The sequence below is a fragment of the Corythoichthys intestinalis genome, chromosome 13 (genome assembly GCF_030265065.1).
Source record: "Corythoichthys intestinalis isolate RoL2023-P3 chromosome 13, ASM3026506v1, whole genome shotgun sequence".
NCBI classification, from domain to species: Eukaryota; Metazoa; Chordata; class Actinopteri; order Syngnathiformes; family Syngnathidae; genus Corythoichthys; species Corythoichthys intestinalis.
In genome coordinates, this window is record NC_080407.1 from 51,371,141 (window position 1) to 51,390,523 (window position 19,383).

The 19,383-nt window shown below is 38.8% G+C and overlaps 3 protein-coding genes across 3 annotated transcripts in view; all 3 read right to left on the reverse strand.

Annotated features, from left to right (window-relative positions):
- haus4 (HAUS augmin-like complex, subunit 4) overlaps positions 1-19,383 on the reverse strand; it is a 268,044-nt gene that overhangs the window by 84,313 nt on the left and 164,348 nt on the right. The gene's annotated exons all lie outside the window — the stretch shown is intronic.
- ponzr4 (plac8 onzin related protein 4) lies at positions 4,365-8,734 on the reverse strand. The gene is made up of 4 exons (XM_057855028.1): positions 8,146-8,734; positions 7,942-8,062; positions 5,027-5,181; positions 4,365-4,946 (listed from the first exon to the last, which is right to left on the reverse strand). The coding sequence occupies exons 1-4, from the start codon at positions 8,269-8,271 to the stop codon at positions 4,827-4,829; spliced, it is 522 nt and encodes a 173-aa protein (XP_057711011.1). The 5' UTR covers positions 8,272-8,734; the 3' UTR covers positions 4,365-4,826.
- Positions 8,417-18,249, reverse strand: LOC130928435 (placenta-specific gene 8 protein-like). The gene is made up of 4 exons (XM_057855029.1): positions 18,201-18,249; positions 15,772-15,876; positions 15,549-15,703; positions 8,417-9,445 (listed from the first exon to the last, which is right to left on the reverse strand). The coding sequence occupies exons 2-4, from the start codon at positions 15,872-15,874 to the stop codon at positions 9,272-9,274; spliced, it is 432 nt and encodes a 143-aa protein (XP_057711012.1). The 5' UTR covers positions 15,875-15,876; positions 18,201-18,249; the 3' UTR covers positions 8,417-9,271.

Genomic DNA, 19,383 nt, shown 5'->3' on the forward strand with positions numbered 1-19,383 from the left:
TGTTTTGCTGCCTAGGAGCCTGGAGAACTTGCAATCATTAATGGAAGAATGATTTCAAATGTTTATCAGGATGTTTTGCAGGAAAACCTGAGGCCGTCAGTCGGACAATTGAAACTAAAAAGAGGATGGATGCTGCAACAAGAAAATGAACCAAAACACAGAAGTAAATCAACTTCAGAATGGTTTCAGAAGAACAAAATACACGTTCTGGAGTGGCCAAGTCAAAATTGAGATTTGAACCCCATTGAGATGTTGTGTCATGTAGCTGTAGCATTTTTTGTAGAGAACAATGGTCCAAGATTAGTCCTGATTGATGTGCCAGATTGATCTGCAGCTACAGGAAGCGTCTGGTTGAAGTTATTGCTGCCAAAGGGAGGGCCACAAAATATTAAATGTGATGGTTCACTTTCTTATTTTTCCCACTTCTGTCATTATTAGCATACTATTCGCAATAAAATATGAAAACCTATAAATGTTTTGCTGGTTTTAGTCAAAGCAGACACTGTTTTTTCATCTGTAGGATTTTGACAAAGATCAGCTCACATTTGATGGGCATTTAATGCAGAAATGTGAGAAATTCCAAAAGATTCAGATACTTTTTAACACCACTGTAGTTGTCAGTCGACATATCCTCACAAATGTTATAAAAATATATGATAAGGGTTGAAAAGTTAGAGTGTTGCGTTGAATATTGAGAAAAGATGGACTAAGTGGCTGGAAATTTCCATGCGGTTTCTTGAGGCCAAGTTCGGACAAGAGCGCGACAGGAACGGCAGGAAACGCCAAGGTCACACTGCAGAGGAAAAATAAAGTGAGCAAGAATAAGTGATGCCAGAATAAGGCTGAACACAATCATAAAAATCATTTATTTGCACCCTTTCAAGGTCCACCTGGAAGTCTAATGTGAATAAAACTCCCAGGAGGCTCACTGGCTTCCTTCCTGCAATTGTCCGCACCTCATGATCGTGCACATTTAATTCATAGTGACAGGCCCGTTTTTACGATGCGGTCATTTTCACGTCATGTTAAACCGCTTTGGAATTTTATGGACAGCGCCGTGATTATGTTGAATATACAGTGGGGGAAATAAGCATTTAGTCAGCCACCAATTGTGCAAGTTATCCTACTTGAAAAGATGAGAGAGGCCTGTAATCGTCGATATGGGTAAACCTCAACCATGAGAGACAATGTGGGGAAAAAAAACCTGAAAATCACATTGATTTTTAAAAAAATTATTTCCAAATTAGAGTGGAAAATAAGTATTTGATCAACACCAAAAGTTCATCTCAATACTTTGTTATGTACCCTTTGTTGGCAATAACGGAGGCCAAACGTTTTCTGTAACAAGCTTTTCACACACTGTTGCTGGTATTTTGGCCCATTCCTCCATGCAGATCTCCTCTAGAGCAGTGATGTTTTGGGACTGTCGTTGGGCAACACAGACTTTCAACTCCCTCCACAGATTTTCTATGGGGTTGCGATCTAGAGACTGGCTAGGCCACTCCAGGACCTTGAAATGCTTCTTACGAAGCCACTCTTTTGTTGCCTTGGCTGGAATTTGGGATCATTGTCATGCTGAAAGACCCAGCCACGTCTCATCTTCAATGCCCTTGCTGATGGAAGGCGATTTTCACTCAAAATCTCTCGATACATAGCCCCATTCATTCTTTCCTTTACACAGATCAGTCGTCCTGGTCCCTTTGCAGCCCCAAAGCATGATGTTTCCACCCCCATGCTTCACAGTGAGTATGGTGTTCTTTTGATGCAATTCAGTATTCTTTCTCCTACAAACACGAGAACCTGTGTTTCTACCAAAAAGTTCTATTTTGGTTTCATCTGACCATAACACATTCTCCCAGTCCTCTTCTGGATCATCCAAATGCTCTCTAGCGAACTGCAGACGGGCTTGGACGTGTACTAGCTTAAGCAGGGGGACACGTCTGGCAGTGCAGGATTTGAGTCCCTGGCGGCGCATTGTGTTACTGATTGTAGCCTTTGTTACTGTGGTCCCAGCTCTCTGTAGGTCATTCACTAGGTGCCCCAGTGTGGTTCTGGGATTTTTGCTCACTGTTCTTGTTATCATTTTGACGCCACGGGGTGCGATCTTGCATGGAGCCCCAGATCGAGGGAGATTATCGGTGGTCTTGTATGTCTTCCATTTTCTAATAATTGCTCCCACAGTTGATTTCTTGACACCAAGCGTTTTACCTATTGCAGATTCAGTCTTCCCAGCCTGTTACAGGTCTAACATTTTGTCTCTGGTGTCCTTCGACAGCTCTTTGGTCTTGGCCATAGTGGATTTTGGAGTGTGACTGACTGAGGTTGTGGACAGGTGTCTTTTATACTGATAATGAGTTAAAACAGGTGCCATTAATACAGGTAACGAGTGGTGCCTCGTTAGAAGAAGTTGGATCTCTTTGACAGCCAGAAATCTTGCTTGTTTGTAGGTGACCAAATACTTATTTTCCACTCTAATTGGGAAATGAATTATTTAAAAATCAAACAATGTGATTTTCTGTTTTTTTTTTTTTGTCCACAGTCTGTCTCTCATGGTGGAGGTTTACCCATGTTGACAATTACAGGCCTCTCTAATCTTTTCAAGTAGGAGAACTTGCACAATTGGTGGTTGACTAAATACTTATTTGCCCCACTGTAAACCTGGTTCTATTTTGTCCGAATGTGCATGCCTTTGAAATTACCTTTAAATTTCAAAGAAAAAAATGTTCCCAATGGCCTGGTTTGGTCCCTGTTTTCAGGACACCATAACCTTCATGTCCAAACTGTTGTTTTCTCCACTGACCAATTAAGAACATTTCGATATAGGCGTTTTTGTCCTTTCTACATACGGTGGTATGAATAAGTATCTGAAACATTTGGAATTTCTCACATTTCTGCATAAAATCACCATCAAATATAATCTGATCTTTGTCTAAATCACACAGATGAAAAAACATTAATAGGTTTTCATATTTTAATGAGGATAGTATGCAACAAAAAAAAAAAACAGAAGGGGGAAAAATAAGTGAACCATCACATTTATTATTTTGTGGCCGCCCCCTTCAGCAGCAATAATTTCAACCAGACGCTCCCTGTAGCTGCAGATCAGTCTGGCACATCGATCAGGACTAATCTTGACCCATTTTTCCTCTTCAAAACTGCTAGTTCAGTTAGATTCCTGGGATGTCTGGCATGAATCGCTGTCTTTTGGTCATGCCACAGCATCTCAATGGGGTTCAAGTCTGGACTTTTACTCGGCCACTCCAAAACGTGTATTTTGTTCTTTGAAAACCATTCTGAATTTGATTTACTTCTGTGTTTTGGTTCATTGTCTTGTTGCAGCATCCATCCTCTTTTTAGCTTCAACTGTCTGACAGACGGCCTCAGGTTTTCCTGCATAACATCCTGATAAACTTTTGAATTCATTCTTCCATTAGTGATTGCAAGTTGTCCAGGCCCTGAGGCAGCAAAACAGCCCCAAATCATGATGCTCCCTCCACCATAGGGGATGAGGTGTTGATGTTGGTGAGCTGTTCCATTTTTCTTCCACACATAACATTGTGTGTTACTTCCAAACAGTTCAACTTTGGTTTCATCAGTCCCCAAATATTTTGCCAAAACTTCTGTTGAGTGTCCAAGTCCCTTTTTGCGAACATTAAACGAGCAACAATGTTTTTATTAGATAGCAGTGAACACACTTCTTGACCGTAGTTTTACATATAGTTGATGTGTGCACAGAGATATTGGATTCTGCCGGTGATTTCTGTAAGTCTGTAGCAGACACTCTAGGGTTGTTTTTTACCTCTCTGAGTATTCTGCGCTGAACTCTTGGCGTCATGTTTGGTGGACGGCCACTCCTTGGGAGAGAAGCAACAGTGCCAAACTCTCTCAGTTTGTAGACAATTTCTGACTGTTGATTGATGAACATCCAGACTTTTAGAGATGGTTTTGTATCCTTTCCCAGCTTTATACAAATCAACAATCCTTGATCGCAGGTCTTCAGACAGCTCTTTTGACCGGGCCATTATGCACATCAGACATCTCATCAAGAGAATTCTTACCAGGTGTGTGTTTTATAGTGGGCAGGGCAGCTTTAAACCACTCATCAGTGAGCAGAGGGTTCACTTACTTATTTTCTTCCTTCTGTCATTTTGCATGCTATCCTCATTAAAATATGAAAACTTGGGTGGTTTCAGTTAAAACAGAAGCTGTTTTTTCATCTGTGTGATTTTGACAAAGATCAGATCACATTTGATGGTGATTTTATGCAGAAATGTGAGAAATACCCAAAGGTTCAGATACTTTTTCATACACTGTAGTTTTGAATGGTGCTTTCCGTTTTGAAAAAGGACAATAAATGATGGAAATGGAAACATAAACACATGGCTCATGAAGCGTTTTAATGTTTAATTATGAGAGCAAGCGAGAAGGTAGAAAAAACTTCACACATTTTAAGTGGTAGTTGCTATTTTACTTGTTGTTAAAGCTTAGACAAGAGTTGAGAGTAAGACTTCTTTACCTTCACTTTTTGTTAGTTGCTTAATTAGAACATGACAGGAGCAGATTACAGTATAAGGATTTTTTGGGGGAAAATGCCAGGTTATATCTATTACCATAAATAAATGTGATACAGGTCCTATTTCTTTACTAGGTTAGAATTTCTTCATCATAATCAGCTGCTTGGTGACATTCCGGGAGTGGCGATGTTGATTCGGTCCAGATCAGATATACTGTACGCATCTTGCCGTCTGAACGAGACACAAAGTCCTACAATATGCACTTGTCAGCAATGACGTGGGGGGAGCCGATGAAGGACGTCAGACATTTTTTCAAGGCGCCATGTTGACGAATGTAATTGGATGTCTTCTGGCTTGGATTTCTCGGGCGATTTGGCACCAGGTGCACGGTCCGCAGCAACAAGCGTAAATGCAGTCGTGGCAAACTGTGCCCTGGGGATAAAATACACAAGCTATAGGTTGGAATTGGCAGTGGAAATGTTCCAAATGTGTTTTTAGGACTAGTTTTGTACCTGTATGCCATAGCGCTGGCGTACAGACACCCGGAGGGCTGTGGTCATGGGCGGGATGACCCCGAAGGCGTCCAGCAAGGGCAGGCAAAGGCACTCGCCGGCATCGTGCGATGTTTTGCACGTGAAGCAAGGGAGGCACCAGAAGGCAAAACAACCTGGGAAGAATACGTTATTAATTGGACTTGCTGAACATAAGGGTTCATGTTTTTAACGCAATGGTCGCCATTGATGGTGCTATAAACAGGGGTGAAAATGGGCCAGAACAGTCAGGAACGCAGTTCCAGTATAAGATTTAGGGCAGGAACGCAGTTCCGGTATAAGATTCCAAAAATATGATGGCAACTATCAAAACGCTATGTAAAAAAAAAAGCTAAGCTGCCAGACATGCATTTCAGCTACCTACTAACATCAGATTTACATACAAAAATGTTAACAACAAGCATAATAAAATGCTTGTGTAGCGTAATCCGTTTCCACCGATATTTATTGTTTACTTTATTCCACGGACGGCCAATATGCCAATGCACGCAGCAAACGCCTGGACTCATTTATCCGTTCAATTGGCTGACATACTGACATGTAATCAGCAGAGATAGTTAACTCTGATTGGTTCAAATGTGCATGTTTTCTGGAACAGCAAAAAAAAAAAACAACTTGAATTGATGCGGCAAAAAATGGGCAAGGCAACAGAAAATAGATCAAATCTTTAAGAACAAGGAAAGAGTTGAGGAGGCTTATCATATTTATTTTTATTTGCTCTGATGGGGAGATTCTGAACATCTTAGCTGTCAATGTGCACTTTAGACTTTTATTTGTTCATTTATGTTAGGGTACTTATTCATTTCCTTATGATTTAAAAAAGTCAATGTTTGCGCAATCTTCAAAATATATTCCATTTCACTCTGCATGATATAAGTCATTTGTACTTATTTTTCTGAATGTATGTTACTTATATCTTCATTATTAAAAAACGCACCAAAAAGTAAATGTTTACGTTATTTTCGATTTTAATATACATCCTATGTTCTTCAGTAGTTAAAATTGAGATTTGGCATTTAGTATGTGAGGAAATGAGGGAAAATAAAAATTAGGAGATGGAGGTTGGGGTTGTTGCTGTTTTTGTTAAGTTTAGTTTGCAAATCATTGAAAAAATACAATTTTGAATGAAAATCCGTTTTTGTATGTGTTATAGAAATAACTGCCAAAACAGTTTTCTTTGCATTTCAGTAGTTTTAGGAGGTTTGAACCGCCCCCCGCCCCACAAAAAATGAAGACAGATAAATAAATAAATACAATTTCTGGCTCCGTGGCCAGCAGAGGCCGCCAAACACCAAAAAAACAAGTAACAAGCGAACATAACACTGTGCTGACATTTTAATCTGTTTGAGCGGGGAATGTGCATTAATTGCGTCAAATATTTTAACTCGGGCTGTCAAAAATATCGAGTTAACGGGCGGTAATTAATTTTTTTAAACTAATCACGTTATATATTCATATTAGGGCTGTCAAAATTATCGCATTAACGGGCGTTAATTAATTTTTTAAATTAATCACGTTAAAATATTTGACGCAATTAACGCAGATGCCCCGCTCAGACAGATTTAAATGACGGTACAGTGAAACGCTCAATTGTTAATTGTGTTTTATGGAGTTTTGCCGCCCTCTGCTGGCGCTTGGGTGCGACTGATTTTATAGGCTTCAGCACCCATGAGCATTGTATAAGTAATTATTGACATCAACAATGGCGGGCTACTAGTTTATGTTTTGATTGAAAATTTTACAAATTTCATTAAAACGAAAACATTAAGAGGGGTTTTAATATAAAATTTCTATAAATTGTACTAACATTTTTCTTTCAAGAACTACAAGTCTTTCTATCCATGGATCGCTTTAACGGAATGTTAATCATGTTAATGCCATCTTGTTGATTTATTGTTATGATAAACAAATACAGTACTTATGTACCGTATGTTGAATGTATATATCCATCTTGTGTCTTATCTTTCCATTCCAACAATAAATTACAGAAAAATATGGCATATTTTATAGATGGTTTGAATTGCGATTAATTTTTAATTGCAATTTTTTTTCAATTTAATTAACTCGATTAAAATTTTCAATCATTTGACAGCCCTAATATACACACACACACACACACATGTATATATATATATATATATATATATATATATATATATATATATATATATATATATATATATATATACAGTGGGGAGAACAAGTATTTGATACACAGTCACCCAATGACTGTGTATCAAATACTTGTTCTCCCCACTGTATATGTATATTTGTATATATATAAAGTATGTATGCATAAATACTGTAAATAGTATTTATGTACATACAGTATGTGTATATACTAGTGTATGTGTGTGTGTGTATATATATATATATATATATATATATAATATGGCTGTGAATGAGGTAAATAAACATTAGAAATGTAATACATAATAAGTACATAAAAATATAAGAATATAATAATAATAATATAATATATAAATATACATTTTAAATTAAATTTAAAAATCCAACAAAACAAAAAAAATCCTATCATAAAAAAGTATTTAAATATAAAAAGAATTAAAATACATTTTTTGGGTGTGTGTGAAAAAAATGACTAAAAAGACGGGAATTTATAAATGAATTTGTATTAAATTTGAGGATATTTAGTTGACACTCTGACATTCTTTTTAGCTCAGTTGCCCTTTTTTCCATTTCTGCCTCATCAGCTTTCAAGCGCAGACGTCACCTTTATCATCATAGATCATCAAGGACAGCTCAACTCCAATCTGAAGCCTCTAAGAGAGCATTCCTCTTAATTGCGCCAGATCAGATCTAGACAACATTCATGTGCATATGTGAAATATCTTTTCAATAGGAAAGAAACTAACATTGGGGCAGGTCGTCAAAGCAGTCGCAGATGTCTGAACTCCATTTGTTGCTTAGACTGGTCATGGTGGTCACGGTGAATGCCTTGGGTTGGTCCACCTGCTGGGACATAGCTGCAATTTTCTGTGGAAAGGTAAAATATGGGAATTAAACATTGAACAAAGCCTAACAATATACAGTCATAAAAATATGACGCTTCAACTTACATGAGTGGAAGCTGGTCCGGTCAGAAGAGAAGGCAACTGATGCACGAGCCTACGCACGGTTCTTATTTTATAGACGGATGGACTTGTCGCATGAACTGGTCCGTCCAGTCCTCTCGCGTGCGACATCGTGGTGCAGACTGATTCTCAAGATTAGATCGTCCAGATGAACAAATTGGAACGTGACGAACGTGCCTTTTTTTTTTTTTTTTAAATAATCCGTGATGATTCACATGATTATTCATAGCAATAACAAAACATTAACTGCAGGATATAGTTAGATTTTTTAAATGACATTTCAGGTTACAATTGTATTGGTACAACACTACCCAATACTTTTGCAATCAGTGTTGTTTTCGTCAACGATAACAAAAATATTTCGTCGACGAACACTTTTTTTTCGTGACGACGACGAGACAATTACGAGCTAAAAACATTTTACGAGACAAATGCCAGTTTACGTCTGACATGACGAAAACGAGATGAAAATGAGACAGTTTCCGTCACTTGTTCACAACGTGTGACATTTAATGTGTAGTTAGCTTGCATTTTAGCAGTGTCTGGTTGTGTCACTCATGTGACGTGCTACGCCCCCCCCAACCCCACCGACTCACCAGTGTTTTTTTTTTTTTTTTATCTTGGCCAGAGAGAATATGCGATTTGAAAATCTCCGCTGAGAGATCATCACACACTAAATGTAACTTGTAGCGTTAGCATAGCATTCGAGTTAGCATTAGGCAAATGCTAACTGGGTATGGTATAGTTCACTTAATAATGATAGGGTCAATTCTATCCTTACAACATATTGGAAGACAATTTAAAAGTTTGCTTAAAAGTTGGTGAGAACAATTTGAGCATCCTGAAAAGTTGCTGGTGTTATGTCCGTACCGTCCCTATGCAAACCTATGCCCTTGACGAAGACTAATACGTATTTTTGTCCAAAAGGCTAAGACCAAGACGAAAATTAAAAGGGTTGCCAAAAACAACGCTATTTGCAAGGTATGTAAACATTATTTCAGTGGCTATTAAAAAGAAATCCCAGATGAACAAATCTCTGATTAAATTGAGATGAGATATTTCAGCATGTTTGGCCAAAACTGCTCTCGACCAGAAGGCCAAACCCGGTACTTCAGACCAAGTGCGCCCCCTGCAGGGGATTCAATGCTATGTATCCATTTGAGGAGGAGGAGGGTGAAGAAGAAGAGGCGTGAGCTGCAGCTCTTCTTTTCAATTCTCTGGAGATCTGAAGCCAAGATAGCAGGTAGCAGCAGCATCCGAGCAGGCAGTCACCCCACACGCTCCCCTGGAAGAGAGCGCACGTGGGAGGCTCCGACCAAAGGTGAACATTTAAACAGTTGAAACTGATGTTAGTACTCAGGCCTTTCTTATAGTTGTCATTACAATGCATACAAAAACATTTGGAAAAGAAACCTAAATCTCGCAAAATGTAAGCACTTGTTCGACGGCCCACTCCGCCTCCAGAGGAGCCAACATTACCAACCACCTCCTTCTTTCATGGCAGTGCTCCAGTGATTCCGCCTCCACCTGCATCTTTGTTTCTCAACATTACCGCAATCAGTCTACAAAAGTCGCACATGGTCCATGCCGATTAGTATAAAACTAAAGAAGTGCAGTCAAAATATCTTCTAAATTAAACACGCCACAACTTCACAAACTTATCAAATGCAACTGTCCTGAATTAGAATGAACCCTGATTTTTAGAAATTATGTGTGCACACATATTCAGTGTTAGGGTTTGTGTTGGTTTTCTCCTAGTGTGACTTGTCCCTGTGATTGCCCATTGATTTCACCTGTTGTGCCTTCTCCTAGTGTATCCTCCAATCTGCATCCTCCTGTGTTACCCAGCTGTTCCTCGTTGTCTCGTTACCCCTTGTCTGCGTGTGTGTATATAAGCACCCAGTTTCTTGTCACTCCTTGTTGCGTCATTGTCAATGTACTTGTCCACGTTCATGCCTGCCCCCCCCAGTTCCTCGTGTTACTCGCCCTGCTTTGAAAATAAGTTGATTTCTTAACCTGACTTTTGTTTGTTAAGAGTTTTTGGATACCCCAGTCGTTTTGTTGGTACTTTGTTTTTTGTTGGCATTAATTACAAACCTTTTGCGCCGCCATTCTGCCTCGCTTCCCTTTCCCTGCATTTGGGTCCACACACAACCTGTCTGCCCGCGTATTCCTGACATTCAGAGATATATCGTAATTTACGGACTATAAGGCGCACCTGACGATAAGCCGCTACGCACCAAATTTGACAAGAAAACGACATTTGTTCACAGTTAAGTTGCGCTGGACTATAAGCCGCAGTTATTCTCATTGTTTTATAGGACATTTACACCGAAAGATAACTAGAAACTGCAATTTCTGGAGAAATTTCTCTGGGTCTTTCCTGTGAGGAGATACAGATCTTAGCCCCGCCCAGGGCTATCAATAGAATGGACAAACATGCCCGTCAATGGCATTAAACAAAGTAAATGTCATTAGAATTGAATGGGAAATTTGGACATCTATGGCTGTCAATGGCAGCACCCTTCATCAGCGTCAATGGAATCTGGGAAGTTTGGAGGACACGTCCTATTGATATCTGGTCATTTTCTGTTGATTTGTGGACATTATTTTTTTTGCCATTGAAAACGAATGAGAACATTTTTTGACGTCTTGGGCAGTCAATGGCATCGACTTACATAGGCGTCAATGGAATCCAAGTACATTGGGACCAATAGAATGGACAAACATGCCCGTCAATGGCATTAAACAAAGTAAATGCCATTAGAATTGAATGGGAAATTTGGACGTCCATGGCCGTCAATGGCAGCACCCTTCATCGGCGTCAATGGTATCTGGGAAGTTTGGAGGACACGTCCTATTGATATCTGGTCATTTTCTGTTGATTTGTGGACATTATTTTTTTTGCCATTGAAAATGAATGAGAAAATTTTTTGACGTCTTGGGCAGTCAATGGCATCGACTTACATAGGCGTCAATGGAATCCAAGTACATTGGGACCAATAGAATAAACAAACATGCCGTCAATGGCATTAAAAAAAGTAAATGCCGTTGGAAATGGGAAATTTGGACGTCAATGGCAGCACCCTTCATCAGTGTCAATGGAATCTGGTAAGTTTGGGTGGACACGTCCTACTGATATTTGCTTATTTCCTGTTGATTTGGGGATTTATTTTTTTTTTGACATTGAAAATTAATGGGAAAAATTTTGGACGTCCATGGCCGTCAATGGCATTGAGTTGCATAGGCGTCAGTGGAATCCAAGTACATTCGCTTCGATAGATTCGGCATGCATGGGTGTCAATGGCATCAATGCAATGTAAATTCCAGTGGAAATCCCATTGGAAGTGAATGGGAAATTTTCCCATTAGAAATGAATGGGAAAGTTTTTGGCAAATTTGGCGGTAACCGTAAATTTTTTCCAAATTCTGTATACAACTTTTATGCCCCTCACTGTCACGGAATTTTTAATGCCCAAATTATGTGATTTGGTCAAAAATTGTAGGACTGTTACATTTTGAAACTTTTTTTTTTCTGGAAAATTGCGGTTTCGGGCGAACGGAAAATTCTAAAAATTCCCTGCGTCGCGTGAAAATTCCGGTCGTGCCGTTACTTGAACGGTGCTGATCGGTGCAACAGTCTGGGCTGCGCCGCGCCGAAAAAACGCGGAGAATAAGAAAGAAGTAGGCTTAAGTTGCAGAACAACATTATCTGGCTTTTCCCATAAGGAAAGACCCAGATAATAACCATTAACGCTTTATTTGACAGCGGCATCGTAAGACCAAATGAACCACCATGAAGCTTTGAACCAATTGGCTGCAAAGCTTCAAGAAGCTGCATTTGGCCATCACTGCTCCCTTGGGGGAGACAGTCAACCTCTGCTGCCACCTGCTGTCAATATTTTTGTTGTACAACATGCCTCTTAGTATACATTTCAGCGCTACAGATGTAAACAACACTCAAAATGAATATTTTGTGCAAATTATTTCTTCAGTTGCTGTTCCAGTTGTTTCATTAATTGCTAGTTATGGAATTTGGTAACACTATATTTGACAGTGGCACCATAAGGCAACCATCATTACGACATGACACTGTCATGAACATTTATGAATGCTTATAACTGATTTAATTCAGTGTCATCCGGCAAATTATCTCACTTTCGAATGGATGTAAAAGATCCCAGCTGGACATAAATGGAGTAAGTAATATAATTTCCTGGATGACACTACATGACATCTGTCATATGCATTCAGTAATGCCCATGATAGTGTCATGTCATAATTATGACGGTCTTATGACAGTCTTATGGCGCCACTGTCAAATAAAGTGTTACCAAATACCATAATCAGCAATTAATGAAACAACTAGAACAGTAACTGAAGAACTATTTAGCACAGAACAAGAATTTTGATTGTTATTTACATCTGTAGCGCTGCTATGCATGCTAGGAGGCATGTTGGACGACAACATTGTCGATAGCAGGTGGCAGCAGACGGTGTCAAGTCAAAATTATGATTGTCTTATGACGGTCTTTTGGTGCCACTGTCAAATAAAGTGTTGACAAACACCATAACTAGCAATTAGATATGTCCCGATCGATCGGCGTCCCGATCAATTGGGTCCGATCACGTCATTTTCAAAGTATCGGAATCGGCAAAAAAATATCGGCCATGCTTTTTTTTAATATATAAATATTTTTTAATTAAATCTTTTTTTAAATTGTATTTAACGTTACAGACATAATATGTTACACTCACCAAGAGTCTTTAGTTAAGGCTTAAGGTAAGGTTATCAAACTTATCCCGATCACGGCAGTAATTAATTTAAAAATTTTTTTATCACATTAAAATATTTATCGCAATTAATGCATGCGCTGCACGACCCACTCACGCATTGTCGCGCTCAATCTGTAATGGCGCCGTTTTACCTATATAGCGAGATAAAAGGCAGCGTAGAATGAGTAGAGAGCCTTTTTTTTAATTAGCTAAAGCCTTACAATCCCTCTCCCCACGATTGGAAATATCATGGGAAGCAATGTGGGGAAGCAAGGTCGCAATTGATCATTTTCTTAACACCTTATGTTATTTCCCAACGCAGAGAAGATATATCAATTGGTAGCACTACGCACTGTCATGGTTCCACTTCCCATCATGCATTTGGGCATGGCTACAGTATCATTTACTGAAAGCTCAACATATACACTAGATGGCAATATTTAGTCACAAAATACAAAGTCACAAGTCTTTCTATCCGTGGATCCCTCTCACAGAAAGAATGTAAATGCCACCTTGAGGATTTATTGTCATAATAAACAAATACAGTACTTATGTACTGTACAGTGCCTTGCAAAAGTATTCGGCCCCCTTGAATCTTGCAACCTTTCGCCACATTTCAGGCTTCAAACATAAAGATAAGAAATTTAATTTTTTTGTCAAGAATCAACAACAAGTGGGACACAATTGTGAAGTGGAACAACATTTATTGGATAATTTCAACTTTTTTAACAAATAAAAAACTGAAAAGTGGGGCCTGCAATATTATTCGGCCCCTTTACTTTCAGTGCAGCAAACTCACTCCAGAAGTTCAGTGAGGATCTCTGAATGATCCAATGTTGTCCTAAATGACCGATGATGATAAATAGAATCCACCTGTGTGTAATCAAGTCTCCGTATAAATGCACCTGCTCTGTGATAGTCTCAGGGTTCTGTTTAAAGTGCAGAGAGCATTATGAAAACCAAGGAACACACCAGGCAGGTCCGAGATACTGTTGTGGAGAAGTTTAAAGCTGGATTTGGATACAAAAAGATTTCCCAAGCTTTAAACATCTCAAGGAGCACTGTGCAAGCCATCATATTGAAAGGGAAGGAGCATCAGACCACTGCAAATCTACCAAGACCCGGCCGTCCTTCCAAACTTTCTTCTCAAACAAGGAGAAAACTGATCAGAGATGCAGCCAAGAGGCCCATGATCACTCTTGATGAACTGCAGAGATCTACAGCTGAGGTGGGAGAGTCTGTCCATAGGACAACAATCAGTCGTACACTGCACAAATCTGGCCTTTATGGAAGAAAGCCATTTCTCAAAGATATCCATAAAAAGTCTCGTTTAAAGTTTGCCACAAGCCACCTGGGAGACACACCAAACATGTGGAAGAAGGTGCTCTGGTCAGATGAAACCAAAATTGAACTTTTTGGCCACAATGCAAAACGATATGTTTGGCGTAAAAACAACACAGCTCATCACCCTGAACACACCATCCCCACTGTCAAACATGGTGGTGGCAGCATCATGCTTTGGGCCTGCTTTTCTTCAGCAGGGACAGGGAAGATGGTTAAAATTGACGGGAAGATGGATGCAGCCAAATACAGGAACATTCTGGAAGAAAACCTGTTGGTATCTGCACAAGACCTGAGACTGGGACGGAGATTTATCTTCCAACAGGACAATGATCCAAAACATAAAGCCAAATTTACAATGGAATGGTTCAAAAATAAACGTATCCAGGTGTTAGAATGGCCAAGTCAAAGTCCAGACCTGAATCCAATTGAGAATCTGTGGAAAGAGCTGAAGACTGCTGTTCACAAACACTCTCCATCCAACCTCACTGAGCTCGAGCTGTTTTGCAAGGAAGAATGGGCAAGAATGTCAGTCTCTCGATGTGCAAAACTGATAGAAACATACCCCAAGCGACTTGCAGCTGTAATTGGAGCAAAAGGTGGCGCTACAAAGTATTAACGCACGGGGGCCGAATAATATTGCACGCCCCACTTTTCAGTTTTTTATTTGTTAAAAAAGTTTAAATTATCCAATAAATTTTGTTCCACTTCACGATTGTGTCCCACTTGTTGTTGATTGTTGACAAAAAATTAAAATTTTATATCTTTATGTTTGAAGCCTGAAATGTGGCGAAAGGTTGCAAGGTTCAAGGGGGCCGAATACTTTTGCAAGGCACTGTATGTTGAATGTATATATTCGTCCGAGTTTTATTCATTTTTTTCTTAATGCATTGCCAAAATGTATATGATCGGGAAAAATGATCGGGAATGATTGGAATTGAATCGGGAGCAAAAAAAAAGCAATCGGATTGGGAAATATCGGGATCGGCAGATACTCAAACTAAAACGATCGGGATCGGCTCGGGAGCAAAAAAACATGATCGGAACAACCCTACTCGCAATTAATGAAACAACTAGAACAGTAGCTGAAGAAATATTTAGCACAGAACAAGAATTTTGATTGTTATTTACATCTGTAGTGCTGCAGTGCATGCTAGGAGGCATGTAAATAAATCAACTAATACGCCGCACATAAGCCGCAGGGTTCAAAATAAGGGGAAAAAGTAGCAGCCGATAGTCCAAAAATTATGGTAAATCTCTGGATAATTATACCTGTATACCATATCGTTCCCTGACTGTGGCCCTCACTGCGAGGGAAGCTGGGGGTACGCAGCCAAAACAGTCCAGTAGTGGCAGAAGCGGACAAATTCCCGCCCTACTCGCAACCTTACAGGTGAAAAATGGTAGGCAGCACAGGGCAAAGCAACCTGCACAGACACAAAACGACTCATTACACAAATATGCTATTAGAAGCCACCCTCCCAATTGCACTTACAGTCTCCTACGTCTTGATGGCAAGCACACAGCCCTGTGCTCCATTGCCCCGCCTCCTGGAAGCGCTTCGTCTGCGGTTGAGCCTGGATCACATGCCGGGGCATCGCTGCAAAATACGTTGCTTAAAGGAGAATACTATAAAGACTTGTAGTTCTTCAAAGATAAATGTTGCTTGGAGTTCAAATAATTTGATATCGAAACCCCTCTTTTTCGTTTTTATACAGTTTGTAAATTAGTTTAACCAGTAGGTCGCCGTTGTTGTTGACGTTGCAGGGCGTTGACATCACATGGTTACGCTGCAGGTCTTCCAGAGTATGACTCTAGCGACATAAACATGTCATCTTTTCAGCCCTTTCAGTTTGAACGCGAGAGGAACATTAAAGAGCATGACAGCACTGTCGATATTTCACAAAACGAGCAGCAAAAGTGCTTCTTCGCGCATTGTTATGAATGTACTTAAAAATAAAACCTGTTCTGTTTCGCACCTGACATCAGCATTTTTTTCTGTACTAGACGGAAATATATGCATTCATAGACTGTAAAGTCATTTTTCCAAATAATACCGCGAAAACACAGTATATCGTTAAAAACGCAGCATACTGCTGCTCCTCAGTTGCCTGCTCTTTACTGGGAATTCTAGTTATACAGGAATTAGGGCTGTCAAAATTAACGCGTTAACGAGCGGTAATTAATTTTTTAAATGAATCCCGTTAAAATATTTGACGCAATTAACGCACAAATGCCCCGCTCAAACATATTTAAAGGACAGCAAAGTGAAAGGTGTACTTGTTGTGTTTTTTCGGAGTTTTGCCGCCCTCTGCTGGCGCTTGGGTGCGACTGATTTTATCGGCTTCAGCATCCATGAGCATTGTGTAAGTAATTATTGACATCAACAATGGCGGGCTACCAGTTTATTTTTCGATTGAAAAGAGGGGTTTTAATATAAAATGTCTATAACTTGTACTAGTTATTATCTTTTATTTATTTTCTATAAATTTTTATAAATATTTATATATTTTATTTTTTTTAATTTATCTTTTAAGACCTACAAGTCTTTCTATCCATGGATCGCTTTAACAGAATGTGAATAATGTTAATGCCATCTTGTTGATTTATTGTTATAATAAAGAAATACAGTACTTATGTACCGTATCTTGAATGTATATATCCATCTCGGTCTTATCTTTCCATTCCAACAATAATTTACAGAAAAATATGGCATATTTTATAGATAGTTTAAATTGCGATTAATTACGATTAATGAACTTTTGAGCTGTAATTAACTCGATTAAAAATTTTAATCGTTTGACACCCCTAACAGGAATATACAGTTTTTCCTGGATTACAGACTATTACTGTGAAACATTTTTACATCACCAACCCTGCTGCCAGCTCTTTACCATTATTTTACACTGAAATTCTTTTCAGTGTATAATATTTACCTAGAATCCTCAAACAAATCACTCCTAAAACCCGTTTGTATGCAGTACAGCTTTTGTACTTTTTCAACCTAAATCTGGCGTTAGATCGCCGCATGTGAACGACTGCTAACAAATAGGGCTGTCAAACGATTAAAATTTTTAATCGAGTTAATTACATCTTAAAAATTAATTAATCACAATTAATCGCAATTCAAATCATCTATAAAACATGCCATATTTTTCTGTAAATTATTGTTGGAATGGAAAGATAAGACAAGATGGATATATACATTCGACATAAGGACTGTATTTGTTTATTACAACAATAAATAAACAAGATGGCATTAACATTATTAACATTCTGTTAAAGCGATCCATGGATAGAAAGACTTGTAGTTCTTAAAAGATAAATGTTAGTACAAGTTATAGAAATTTTATATTAAAACCCCTCCTAATGTTTTCGTTTTAATAAAATTTGTAAAATTTTCAATAAAAAAATAGCCACAGTTAAACGGAATTTATTTACATTATCGCAATGATTTTTACATTTTCAACGTAGTTTTTACGGTGCAGGCTACCAGAGCTGCTGGTAATTTACCGTAAATTATACAGACTTTTTTTTGGTGTATCGTAATATCTTTTACATTATCACTGTATATTTAACGGCGAACGACTGGCAACCACAGCTGTCAGTATTTTACCGTAAATTTTACAGATTTTTTTAGACAGTGTAAATTTCATCGGTGCTGTTTTCTTCTTTCAAGCCTGAAAACACATTTACTTTTCTCATGTGTCAGCATCAAGCCCGTGGATTTCCAGTTTTGTCATTTTTGAATTATTTGCCATCGCTGCAGTCAGACCTGATGGCTATGTTTTTTTTCTCTACTCATTAACATTTAGTTAGACATCATGCACGACTGGAGTCAATGTTTCATGGTTCTTCAATCAATGATCTCCTTATTATGATGGCAGCAAGATGATTTATATCGAAAAATAAAACACCACTTACTTGCCTCTATGACTTGTGAAATCCTCAAGTTCTTCCACACTGACCGCTTCAACATTACGGGATTATTTTTAAGTGCAATGTTTTGGCGTAAACATGACAAAACTGTGTTTTGGTGGAAACACGACCTGTTCCCGTGTGACTGTGCTGGGTGCTGACCTAAACAAATTCACTATGGGAACTTAGACGTTGACTCTGGTGCAAATCTGATGACCGTAATGGATGCTTCTTGCGTTTTCATTTCTATTGGTGTGCTCAAAAAATCTGCAAATGTTCCTCCAAAAGGTGCATGCTTTCAGATGTGAACTTTGTTCATATGGAACACTAGAAGGGTTAATACATCACCTGTTTGGTTTCCATAGGGACGGACGGTAGGGACATAACACTACCAACTTTTCAGAACGCTCAAATTGTCCACACCAACTTTTAAGCAACATTATTTGCATTATATAATGACTTGAGTTATATAGGTGATTTAGATTGTCTTCCAGTATGTTGTGACATTTTTTCCCCCTCAAACACAGAAGGTTTTTTTTGGGCCAGCAGCAGCCACCGTAGGTAATGTAAAATGGTGGAGATGGGGAACACACCACTAATTTTCCTACTGAAAGTGCGACCTGAATTTGTGTTAGCATAACATTAAACTGTGTGAATTTGCTTCACTTCTCATAATCAAGGGCGTAGGTTTGCATAGGGACGGTAGGGACAAAACACTAGCAACTTTTCAGGATGCTCAAATTGTCCCCAACCAACTTTTAAGCAACCTGATTTGCGTTATATAATGACTTCAGTTATATAGATCATTTAGATTACACCCACACCCCACACTCATACACAGTAGCTATTAGGGATATTAGAAGTTTTTTTCAGCCAGCATCAGCCACTGTCAGAAATGTAAAAGGACGTCAATGTTGTGGAAGTTGGGAACACACCACTAATTTTGCGACTGAAAGTGCGACCTGCATCAGAGTTAGCATAACATTAAACTGTGTGAATTTGCTAACCTGCAAAACTCGAGTAGGAATCTGCTTAGAGACAGTGTTTTCTACTGTTAACATTAATTAATTTATTTTATTCATGTGGTATTAAAGCAGCCCAAAGGAGCTTTCATTTGTTTTTTTTGTTTTTGTTTTTTTTTTAGATTGGCTTTGATTATGCACAAAGCAAAAGTGTTTTACCTCAAGGA

What these genes read in the sequence shown, in the direction of transcription:
- ponzr4 (XM_057855028.1), bottom strand. Translation starts at nt 8,271, where the DNA reads ATGTCGCACGCGAGAGGACTGGACGGACCAGTTCATGCGACAAGTCCA. An exon ending in CTTTGACGACCTGCCCCAAT is followed by an intron (nt 5,182 to 7,941) that starts GTTAGTTTCTTT and finishes TATTCTTCCCAG; the next exon opens with GTTGTTTTGCCTTCTGGTGC. An exon ending in GCCAGCGCTATGGCATACAG is followed by an intron (nt 4,947 to 5,026) that starts GTACAAAACTAG and finishes TTTTATCCCCAG; the next exon opens with GGCACAGTTTGCCACGACTG.
- LOC130928435 (XM_057855029.1), bottom strand. Translation starts at nt 15,874, where the DNA reads ATGCCCCGGCATGTGATCCAGGCTCAACCGCAGACGAAGCGCTTCCAG. An exon ending in CCATCAAGACGTAGGAGACT is followed by an intron (nt 15,704 to 15,771) that starts GTAAGTGCAATT and finishes GTGTCTGTGCAG; the next exon opens with GTTGCTTTGCCCTGTGCTGC. An exon ending in GGGAACGATATGGTATACAG is followed by an intron (nt 9,446 to 15,548) that starts GTATAATTATCC and finishes GCTCTCTTCCAG; the next exon opens with GGGAGCGTGTGGGGTGACTG.